Here is a 13,063-nt window from a genome sequence, read left to right as displayed (position 1 = left end):
TCGTTAAGACGGAACCAACCATGGTTCTAGTTTTGATTTTCATGCGTGTATGAAGGGCTTAGTAAGAGATAGGTGTAATAAGTATACGTTTTATACCTAATCTATAAAACCCGGTGTAAAAGAAATATTGCAGGTTTTCTAGGAAGAAGATGATGATGTGTCCTTGCATTATTGGGCAGTTTAAAGTTCCCGCGCTCGCTTTCTTATAGACTTCAGTTTTTTTTATATTTTGTTTTCAACGCGTATCACAAACAAAATAACCATTTGGTTGGAATGGTAAGAGAAGTATTCGAGGTAGGGGGCGTGCGTGGGTTCGATCCCCACTCCCTTCATTATTTTGTCTTAATTTCCCCTTGCAGATCCAATGTTACGCGCGTATACGTGCCTATGGTGAATCTTCGCAATTCCTGCCATCAGATCAAGTCAATACAAGATCCAACGCAGTAACATGGAGGTGCACACCATGGAACTTCAAGGGCCCACCATATACAATTAGAACCCAGGTTTTATTGTTTATTTCATTATTATTTATAAAAATTGTTTTATTTATTTTATTATTTAGATTAAACAATAATTACTTGTAGTTAGTTTAATTAATTTATTTTAGGGTTAGTATAAATTAGGGTTAGCTTTTAGCTAGGGTTTAGGATTTTCTCCTGATAATTTCGATTAGGTCGATTTAATTTATTTGATAATTTTAATTATTAAAAATCATAAAAAACCCTAGAGAGGATCAACATATTAGGAATTGCCCAATCCCACTGGCCACTTGGCCAAAGTTTTAGGATTTAATTTGTTATTCGTTCCGACTAAACCTATTGGTCGCAATGATTAACAATCGATTAATTTAATTAATCAAATCCAATAATAAAAAACGTCAATTCTAACCCCCCCTTTTAACGGATAAATGACGGGTGAATATCTATTTCATCCCGCCTTCGAATTGGTCGACTCTCTATGTCGTATTGATCAAATATCCAAATAAAGCAATAAAATAATAAAAAGATAAATAATTTTAATTACAATATTAAAATAAATTTATTTGCTGTCCGTGACGATCGAACCTATCGGTCAGAGCAACCAGCAATACACTATTCAATCCGTTAACTATAATGATCAAACCTATTGATCATCGCAACTAACGGTAACATATTAAAACCAGGGTTGTACGCCCAAATCTAAAACAATTCAAAACACACTAAACCACGATACTACGGATTTTCATCCTTTTCAATCAGGCTATTCAAAATGCCTTGCAAACCACAACATTTCAAAACTATGATAGGCCATTCAAAAAGCCTCCAAACCATATCATATCAAATTCAAAGGCGTACAACCCTGTGCCCGAACTACGTAGACTCTGATTCTCCCTAAGGAGATACGTAGGCACTTGGATAACCAAGGCGAGTCCCATTCCCCTAAATTCTATTCAGGTTCAAATCTTGCCATTACCTTTCTTTATGTTAGCCATAAAACTTGACCATTAGATTCAAAGCCATAGGAAAGGGTTGAGGGTGCCTAACACCTTCCCTCGACCTGATTATAATAACTTACCCCGAATCTCTTAACTGCGTAGGGTTTCCTATTCGCCCTTCAGAATAGGTGGCGACTCTAAAGTTTAATTTTTAGGGCAGGTTGCTACACCCGCTTCAAGCAGACTAAAACAATAGCGAAATACAAACCAGGCTTCTCTTAGCAGACTGGCTCCGCTTAGCGAACCATCTTTATTTTTTAAAAATAAACAGCATATAATCATTCACATTCATCATGAATATCCTATCACATATCATGCCAACAATATTGTTATCAAGGAACACAGATTCACATTTGCATAAATACGATTCAAGTAACATGTTATCACTCACATATAAATCATACTCATGGTATTCACCAATTCAATATCTCATTATACATGTAGTAAACAATTTCCAATACATTTGTTCACATCCTCATCAATTCATCACGGTATACAATATGAATAAATTACAACGTATCATATCAACACATGTTATTCACATTTCATCAAGCCATAACACATATTCACATACATACATGTTATTAAAACAACCACATCATAATTAAGTCATCAAGTAATCTTTCTCCATAAGAACATTCAAATAACACATATTCATTCATACACATCATGAATATTTCACCACATAACATGCCATCACAATGTTATTCACAAGTTATCAAGTTATAACGCACATATACAAAATTACATGTTAACAACATCATAATTTATTCATCATGTTCTAACCATTCTACTTCTATCATATAGATAATTTCATTAGCTTCCCAACGCTTCGAACGGCGTATAAAATGGAGTTACGGATCAAAAGATACGTCATTTCAAAGTTTCAAAAATATTTTTGACAGCAGGGTCCGCTCAGCGGGCTAGGGTCCGCTTAGCGGCCACGCGACTATGCAAAAAAATACAGCCGCGAACAGACCCACGAAAAGGCTATATCTCCACCCAAAATCACTTCCAATCAACAATTCAAAGCATATATGATCAGTATACATCATTTATCATCATCAAAACATGCTTAGACCACCAATTTCATGAAATCTAACATAAACCCTAACATTTCTAAAACTATGAAATTGAAGGATTAAAGATGATACACCAATCACAATCTTACTCACTCACATAAAAAACTAAAACAACTCATCAAAAGATCAGCAAATCATTCATTAATTTCAACATTCATCAACATCACATTCATGGATTTCAATTATGAAACCTAATCTCTACCATACCCATCATCATGCCAACCCTTAGAGAGTAAGAACCTCACCCTTACCTTAGCAAAAGCCTCATCTTCAATGGAGTCGTTCCTCTCTTCATGCCATAACTTTCTTCTTTCTTCCCTTCTTTATCTTCTTTCTCTTCTTTTCCACAAAATGATTTATGAGGTTTAATCTCTAAAACCCTAACTCTTACTACTCATTCTCACTAATGGGCTTAACCCATAACCCACCCATTGTGTTATATTCCTTCCACTTGGCCCAATTCATAATATTCCTCTAATTACTCAATTAAGCCAAATAACACACATAATTAAATAACCGCACAACATAACCGAATATTATTTCCAATAATATTCGACATCTACCATCGATCCATAACTTAAATATACCTACTCGCGAATTCATAATCCTCTGACTACTCCGACCACAACTTAACTGCACAAATCAATACATTAATCCAATTACGCCTTTTGAATAATACCGATAAATCCCAACTTCGACTAATTCCACCGAATAAATCCTTGATCAATTTAATTAAATAATTTATTAAATTCGGAGCGTTACAGCCATGATTAGAATCTCCACATTCATAATCCCAAGTGTCATCAATAAGCACGATGTTGCAACATCATTTGGGACATCAGCTTCTGGTTACAGACCCCAACCAAAGAACTTGTTTTGTTTTAGGAGTCCTTTCACACAAAGAGTTCACAAAGGATCGCACCTTCAGCAACTACCACTCACTAGAGAATCATCGAGAGAAATAAAATCTCAAACAATTTCTGAAACATAGTGTTCATAATGCAAACTGGCACACACACCTCATACAAATACTCAGCTCCCGTCAAAGTATTTGCAATTAGTCACATGCATACCTTCATCAAAGGAACATTTTCTCAAGTTCCTATCTTCACAGTTTCTCTTGGAGGTACAATCTGCTGATAAGACTACCTCCTTCCAAATGGTATAACACAAGGTCTGACATCCTTCTACAATACATCACTAGTAACATAATATACTTCATCATGACAACACATTCATGATATACAATCCCTCCACATACCACTTCAAACTAGGCCAATGGCTTGACCTTGCACTCCATCCTGGCCAAAACACTCTTCCTTGGCTGAAGTTGCAAACACCATTCATAGTAGTCCAGACACATCTCTTGAAGGGAACACAAGAGAATCAATCATCATCAGCTGGTCAACCTTCGAGACCAGATCATAAACACATGCAGTAACCAGCATATTATACACCTCAATAAACATTTTCTCCACAACACGATTTCTAGACCTCCTGTCTGAATTTGAGATGTTAGATGTCATCCTTCTGCACCTAAAGAGGAGATTTCCTCTGATCATAATACCACAAACAGACTGTCCAAGATAAGTCTTCTTCTCACAATTCTTCAAAACACAAGGATGCCCTTCAATCCATGATCCTTTGGTCCCTAATAGGATTACCAACTCCTCATTACTCCAATAAAATTATGAAATGCTCATCCTAGGTGGATTGGATGACACTTAAAAAAACACCAATCAACCCCTTATGTTGATACATCTCCATAGCACTCAACCCCTTTGAATGTCTCTTTTACTACATCAGAACAAGAGTTCCATATTCTCACAGACTTGATACTAATATCAAGTTTAAGTAAATAACCTCCACCCTGTTTGAGAGGACCATCATTCAAACATATTGAGAAAAATACATTCTCAATACAATGATGTCAAGACATTATATCTGACAACCATTCAAGAATCTCCAACTCTAGATTAGGGATTCTCTTTCACCAACTGCTAGAAGCATCTTGAAAATATTGCATTCTTCTCCTTTAATAGAACCACAACCTTTAAAAAATTCTCCACTAGGAACAAGAGCTTGGCTTATGCACTCCTATTGACGTTGATCAGAAATAAATTGACTTCAAGAGTAAATAACATGTTGATCATACCTTGATCAGCACAACTTTCTAAGATGTGTTTCCTAGATAGAAACTTCTTTGAAACACAACCTAGATGCATCCTCTTCCAGATCAGGAGAAGGTTCTAAACATATGTGATCAACACACATTTGTTTAGCACCCAAGGCATCTGTTATGCAACAGGAATCTGCACACCTGCTAATATGATGTTCCAACATCCAATAGAACATTAGTTCCCTTCTCAAGGAACACAATATTTAGCTTAGTCCTGAAGCCATTACTCCCACCAGAAAATATAAACAACCATTGATTACCTTCAAGGTCTTCAATAGACATCCATCTTCCAACAATATGAAGGTTGTGACCTCTTTCCTAATTTAGCCACAAACTAGGAATATCCATGCAGATGTATATGATCACCATTGATCATCCGTTTTCCAGATTCTCATCGAACTTATTGATGAATGCCTTTATGAGTGGACTTGAGATCAGCCTCAAGTATCTTTTGTAACTTTAATCAGCTGGTTGGAAAGTCTGCCACATAACCCTGCTAAGGAGACCAAACCCTAATACCCTTCTTATATTAATATACCATTCTAAAGTCTCAACATCCGAGACACAATGAACAACCAGGGTTACATCAGATACCATGTAATGGAACACAAACCAAAAGGCTCCTTAACATTCCTCAGGCACAACAAAAACTCTCTTGCACATAATTGGCACCATAATCCAGGAGATAGCAGAATGACATAGGTTTGAAAATAAATCAAACACAACAGAGCAGCTTCAAACAAATTTTTCAGTAGAACCTCCTTCCTTGCCCATTAAATCAGAAGGTATCTTCCCAGGATCTCACCCATATTAGAACATGATGCTTGCTCTGATACCAATTGAAATTATGGTATATCAGATTCCATATATCCTATGACTTGTTGGGACATCTAATTTGATACAACACATGGCAAGGTATAAACACATATCAATTATACTAAAAAGTAAACAACACACAGAACTGTTTAACAAGTTCGATGTACAACAACATCTACTTTGGGAGCTACCAAGCCCAGGATAAAGTTTACTATGATAGTATCAATTCAAAGTACTATGCAAACAACTTCCGGTTCACACGTAAAAAACCCCCGGTTTATTGAATTCTCACTTAATCACTACCCTAGTTAACTTTCTACCTAAGACTCACCTAGGTATGGGGCCCTCCTCAACTCCCCTTCAACCACAGCCAGTGATTGGATACTTCTAAATACTTAGAATAAACAGGAAGAATCAATTCCATGACAATACCTAGCCAACATTCTTAACTAAGAACAATACTTAGAGTTGCTTAAAAGCTTCCTCCAAGAATAATAAACATTCTATGCTTAAAAGCTTTAGAATGAACAATAATCAACTCTATGCTTAGCACCTTAAGAGAGATAACAAATCCTTACAACTCAAGGAACACGGTCCAACTCACCTATCGAGTGGATCACAAACAACCAACTCTCATAGAGAGTGGCACAAATACAAAGCCCTAGTATTTCTACATTTGGAACCCCTATCTTTTCTAGGTTACAATGATTATACTTATAACCTTTCCCAACTGGATTTGGGCTTCAAAATCAAAGCATATCAGCTTTACAAATCTGCAGAAGATTCTGCATAAAAATTGGTCTTCAATCAAATATTCCTAAATTATTTCCATAATTAGAAAGTGAATATTCTTCTTGATTCTGACTTGAATCTTCCAGACCTATCAATCAGCGCTACACTGAACTGCCTAATATTCCAAGAATATTCTACATTGGTTAAAATCTAGAACCCATCCAACAACCCAGTCCAAAACAGTCACGATATCGAATAGCTTCTGCATAGGACATCTTGTCTGACATGTTGCTTTAGTTGATAGAACATCTCAACTCAACGTGTTTCTTCATAACATTGGACATCTTGTTCAATTTTAACCCAAATAACACATCCTATTTATCATAATGCTGCTATATTTGTTTTACTAAAATTAATGCCAATCCTAAAACTAGAGAATTAACAATATCCCCCTTTGGTAAATTTTGGCTAAAATAAATAAACATAGTAATACATCTCTGAATTGCAGAACAAAAAGGAACTACAAACATCAGCAGAACATCGTATTTGACATATTCTTTATCGCATTTTGAATGAGCTCCATTGTAGCACAAAAAATCCACACCACCAAAGAACATCATTTGGTGCACATGAGGAGAATGACTAGAGGTCCAAAATCTCTTCATCTTTATACAAAATCTCCTATTTCATCTTCACCTGAATCAATCTATTACGACCAAGCATCCTTTTTACTCTGGTATAATGGTTGGTCCTCAATCCTAGAAACATTCCTTGCAGACTGAAACAACTCCCCCTTAATCCAGAAACATTCCTCGTAGGGAGCATAAGAAACCACATAATTGGCAGTCAAACATTAACCTGCAGTCTCTAGAGGAAAACTCAGGGGTGCAGACCTCAATTTCGGGAAACTCATAACACAAGACACAATAGTGTTCATAACTCAGAGCATAAGACACAAGAAGAAAGAGGATCAAACATCTGATCTAACATCTTGGTGAACCCAAAAATAGAAAGAACAAGAAATAACCCAGACTGATCTCAACAGGATTAACCTATTTCTCCCCCTTTGAAGCCAAAAGTTGACAAAGATACCCGTCACATCCCCAAACCCAGACGACACTCACCCATGCTTGAACAAATGCCATACATACGTTTTTACAAAAATGAGATGAGATAATGGAGGTGATGACTGCTTTAAATAGTTGATCACTTACTCTGGAATCAAACAAAACTTTGACCGTATCAATAGTCTTGGTCAAGCATAGCATTATTTGAGTAAGATAACAACACAATTCAAGATGTATCATTCAAGTCCATGTTGAATGTCTTGAATAACATTGGACTAATTCTTCTGGACGCAAGTTCTAACAAATGCGCAGGCAAAACACACTTCACACTTCCTCCTGACGTGTACTTGATTCTGACTTGAATCTTCCAAACCTATCAATCAGCGCCACACAGAACTGCATAATATTCCCAGAATATTCTGCATTAGTTAAATTCTTGAACCCATCAAACAACCCAGTCCAAAATCACGATGTCGAATAGCTTCTGCATAGGACATCTTGTCTGACAAGTTGCTTTAGTTGATAGAACATCTCAACTCAACATGTTTTTTCATAACATAGGATATCTTGTTCAACCTGTTCTTTTAACTAAGATAATACATCCTATTTATCATAGTGCTACTATATTTGTTTTATTAAAATTAATCCAATCCTAAAACTAGAGAATCAACACTGAAATTATGAGATTCTTAGTGTTTTACAATTTGATTAATTTCATAAGTTTTTTTTTTTTTTTTGCTTTAGTTTAATTTGAGAGATAATCTATTTCATAGAATTGTAATTTCATATTTTAGATCCATTTTAAGTAAGAAATATTTGGCGTGTGTGAAGAATTTATAGTAGACAATTAACACATTTTTAAATCAGTTGGGATTCTTTGATTATGTGTTATCTTAAATGAGTATTTATGCTACTTTAGATGATTTTTTCTATGATTTTTGTGTATTTTTATTCATGATTTGTTTTAACCTTAGATGGATTTTGTAATACGATAATGTTTTACATTATGTTGTTCATGCTATCAAGTTTAGTTTGATTTTAACTAGAAACTGTATAGGTTTTAGATAAATGTGTATGAAGATGGAGGTGGAGAAGGAGGAACAAGATAAAAGAAATGTAAGAAATATTATATGTTGATTGTTTATGAAAAATGCTCCACTTTTCTAATCTTAATTCTCAACTTATGTTTGTCACTCATTTTATCATCCAAATGATTGCAAATACACCCTCCACTGTCCGATGTTTGATAAAGTAAGGATGTTGCTTCATAATTCGTCATTAGATTCAACACTATCAAACAACACACTTAAGAGTAAGAGCATCATTATCCATTAAATCCAGTTGAGTTCTTTAAATGAGTCTCACATAATTTTTTATATTATTTTATACTTTCTAATTTCATAAACAATTCACTCACATTTTCTAAATATCCATACAACTCACCAAAACCTCTACATTGGGTCCAACTGAACCCCACATAAATACCTCATATTTATATTTAATTATGTTAAAATTTAAAAAAGTAATAGGTGGAATTAATATACAACAATATAAACTTTGGTGGGCAGAGGAACGGTTACAAACTAATAAACGGCATAAACAAGCAAATATCAATAATACTCTGACACAGTGTGTTTGAAAACTGTGAAGAAACGTGGAAGAAACACCGATAATGATGCTCTAATGTCCTATCGGGTCATTTGCAACAACTCCAATTGTCTTCTTAGAGTTTGGAGGCACATTTTCTTGAATTTATATTGATATCCCATGCTACTTTAGATAATTTTGCTAATGTGATCTTCTCAACTTTGGATAATTTTGCTGATGTGATCTTCTCAACACATTTGTAATTCTCTTTCTAATTTACTTTCTGAGTTGATCGTTGAGCATCAGCAGGGATTCTAATATCACTTATCTGGTTAGGAAAACTCACTCAGATACACAATATGAATCAAAGAGCATAGGAGAGAAAAATCTACACTTTATTAATGTTAGTTAACAATATTTTCAGTTTATATATTATTGTAATCGCACTGTAGATTAACTAACTAATCTAGAAAAGAATTAACTATACCAGAACAAGATCAGTATGCAAATACGTTACAGTTTCAACAAGTGAACTTTGTATTTATTTTTTCCACTTCATATATACTTAAATGAAGGCCAATCAATGCAAAAAAATCTTAGTTGTCAAGTGGATCAGGTTTATGCATACTTACAAATGCATTGCATGATCACTATCCCTCAAAAGATCATTAAAAAAAGCCCTGAAAATTATACAAATATCAAGTTGTGATTCACATTTGACCATCATTCCACACAGTTGTTCTCCAACCACTAAAAATACTTCACTCTTCATGATTCCACAACATATAAGGCTAAACTATTCCTAACACAACATGAGAGAATCCACAATATCTCAAGTGATGAAACTTGAAAACATGCTACTCCCCTTAATTGACACTTTAATATACCTCATCATGCTTTGATTCTTGACCAATTCCATGATCCACATCATAAGTTGCATGAACACCTACAAATATATAATACACTAGCATCACACCAGTACAAATCAAGAACCTATAGAAAGCCTCAGAACCCAATGATCCCATAAGAAAAAGGTTCGTCGCAATCGACAAAGAAGGCACCCATGGAACCAACGGAGCTCCCCAAACCTTAGGTTGCCTCTTCTTCGGAAGCAAACTCATCACCAAAGTCGCCAAAAACCAAACACAAGCAGCCACCGTATACCCAATCCAACCAAACAAACCCGAATTCCAAAACACAGTCCCGACAATACAAGAACCGATTACAACAAACAAACACAAAAGAACCTTCCAAAAATCACTCTTACCATCAGTAGCTTCCCTTACATAATATCTCCTAACAAGCAACGCAATGGCCATAAGCATAAATATGAAAAGAGTACTTACAGAAAAAACACTAGACAGAACATCCAAACTAGTAAAAAGAGCAACAACACAACTCGATAGAGTCGTTAAAAGTGTAGCATTAACCGGTGTTCCAGTTTTAGGATGAACAAGCGCGAAAAAGGGCGGAATCATATGCGACCTCGCAATTTGAGTTGTGTACCTAGCTTGCCCCATTGACCCAACAAGCAAACTTGTTGTCATTCCTTTCAAAGCACAAATACTCACTAAATATTTCCCCCAATTCATACCAATTTGAACAAAAGCAACTGAATAAGCAGCTTCAGCATCAATCTCAGTGTACTTAACCATTGACACAAGCGCCCATGCCATTAAACAATAAATAACTGTTATCATTGACATTGAACCGATTAAACCAATAGGTATATCTCTAGAAGGGTTTTTAGTTTCTTCAGCCATAGTTGCAACCATGTCAAAACCTGTGTATGACCAATACACAACAGCAGCGGCGTTAAAAACGCCTTTAACGCCGTAAGGAAGAAACGGCGTTAAGTTTGACGATTTTCCGTGGATAAAACCAACTATTATAATGAAAGCTATAACCAGAGTTGTGGCAATTGAAGTAATCCATGTTAAGACAGAGGTTTTTCGAGTTCCGCTAGCGGCGATTCCGTTAGTGATTAACAGAACTGCAACGGCTAACGGATCGAGCATGTTGAAACCGTCTTTGAAAGAGTTGATTCGGATCCGGAAAAATTCTGAATCGTTTTTTACCATTGTGGCGAAGTAGGATGACCATGAGCGGCCGAGACCGGCGGCGCCGACGAGAGCTTCGAGGAGGATATTACCGGCGGCGACGAAAGCGAGGAAGTCGCCGAGTTCGATTCGGAGAAACGAAAACGATCCACCGGCAACGGGAACTTCAACTGCGAATTCGGCGTAGATGAAAGCCGAAAGAAGAGCGGAAAAACCGGATGCGGCGTAGGAGAGGATAATGGCGGGACCGGCATGGAAACGAGCTTCTTGACCGGTGACGACAAAGATGCCTGAACCGACGACGGCACCGAAGGCTAGCCAGGTTAGGTCCCACCAGGTGAGGACACGAGCCATGCGATTCTCGCTGGCTTTTGGAAGGACGAGGAGTTCGTGAGAATCCGTTGAGCGGTTCAGGAGACGGTCCTTCAGTCGCGGACATGTGTTTGTTAAGGCATTCCGGTAGGTTTCCCCGGTTTGGAAGGAAGGTTCCGGAAAGAAATCTTGCTTGCTCCATCGCCAGTAGCTGCGTGGCTTTGAAGGAGCGGCGGCGGCGGCGGCGGTAGAGGAGGACGCCGGTGGTTCCATGGATAACTCAGCCTATTGGTTGGTGATGGTGATACTGGTTGGTACTGATATCATATAAGTCTTCTTTTTCTAGTTGAAAAGTTGAACATTTTTAAGAAAATAATAACACGTGAATATCAATTTTATGGTGAAAAAATTAATAGCGTATCTTTTTCATTACTTTTCGAGAGAAAAGAAAATCTGAGATCTTGATTATTTAATATTATTCTTTTCTGTTCAGTGTTCAGTTTGAATCGTACTCCATTTTTAATCGTTAAGGTAATTATGGTAAATGAGTTGTTTTTTTCACTAAATATGGAGCAATACCAAAATTGTAAACGTAATGTACTAAAGCTTGTATTGCGTCTTGATACAATCATAATCTGGACAGAATTTGTTCATCAAAACAAAAATCTAAAACTGTTTTTTTATTCTGACCAGAATATTTAAATTTCTCAAATAATTATAAATTAGATATTTTGGTCCTCTAAAATGGATTTGATGTATGAGGACCTCGTAATACTCTAGATTTTGTTTGCGAGTTTAGAAGGAATTAGAGGGAAAGGCTTCAAAAACAAAATTTTTAAAAAATGTAGAAAATTATTTGACATTTTTGAAAAAATGATTTTGTTTATAATGATGAAAGAGTCATTATCATTATTATATTTTTAATTTTTGAAATACTATAACAACTAAAAGATATTTTGAAAATATATGGAAGTCCTCCAAAACCCTCATTCAATATAATTTTTTTAATTTCTCTATTTTATGGGATTTTTGATGTTATAAATAAAATCAAACCCTCCAAAACCCTTCTATCCAAAATCTTACAATTCTTTTTACTCAATCCTTCCTATTTTTCAAAGCTCTCATCTCTCTTCCCTTCCAAACTCGCAAACAAAATCTTAGGCATTTGGTGAAGTTTCATTTTTGCACCTCGCCTTCGGAGGTGTAGCTACTGAAGCACTTTTTTATTTAACTTAAATAATTCTAATATTTAATCCAAAAATTAATTAAATTAAATAAAGAATTTTATGGGGTGTTACAACTCTCCCCCACTAGAAAAGTTTTCGTCCTCGAAAACATACCTTAGGCAAAGAGTTACGGGTAGGAGTCCTTCATCTGGCTCTCCAATTCCCACGTAACATTTCCATCGGCTGGTCCTCCCCAAGCTACTCTGACCAACGTTATCTCCTTGCCACGCAATCGTTTCACCTTCCGATCTTCAATCCTCGTAGGCAAAGCTTCAACTGTCAGATTATCCTTTACCTGTATATCATCTACTTGGATCACATGAGATGGATCGGCAATGTATTTCCTCAACTGCGACACATGGAATACATCATGCAGGTTCGCAAGCGTCGGTGGCAACGCAATGCGATACGCCACTTCCCCTACTCTTTCCATAATCTGAAACGGACCAATAAAATGCGGAGTCAATTTCTTTGACTTTAGAGCTCGTCCGATACCAGTCATAGGAGTAACTCTCATGAATACGTGAT

The 13,063-nt window shown here is 36.1% G+C and overlaps 1 protein-coding gene across 1 annotated transcript; it reads right to left on the bottom strand.

The window, feature by feature from the left end:
* Positions 1–9,605: 9,605 nt before the first annotated feature.
* LOC131634457 (cationic amino acid transporter 8, vacuolar-like) lies at positions 9,606–11,750 on the bottom strand. The gene has a single exon (XM_058905130.1). The coding sequence runs from the start codon at positions 11,580–11,582 to the stop codon at positions 9,816–9,818; it is 1,767 nt and encodes a 588-aa protein (XP_058761113.1). The 5' UTR covers positions 11,583–11,750; the 3' UTR covers positions 9,606–9,815.
* Positions 11,751–13,063: the final 1,313 nt, after the last annotated feature.

Source organism: Vicia villosa, unplaced genomic scaffold (genome assembly GCF_029867415.1).
Source record: "Vicia villosa cultivar HV-30 ecotype Madison, WI unplaced genomic scaffold, Vvil1.0 ctg.001302F_1_1, whole genome shotgun sequence".
NCBI classification, from domain to species: domain Eukaryota; kingdom Viridiplantae; phylum Streptophyta; class Magnoliopsida; order Fabales; family Fabaceae; genus Vicia; species Vicia villosa.
This window is presented reverse-complemented; position numbering and strand designations above follow the sequence as displayed.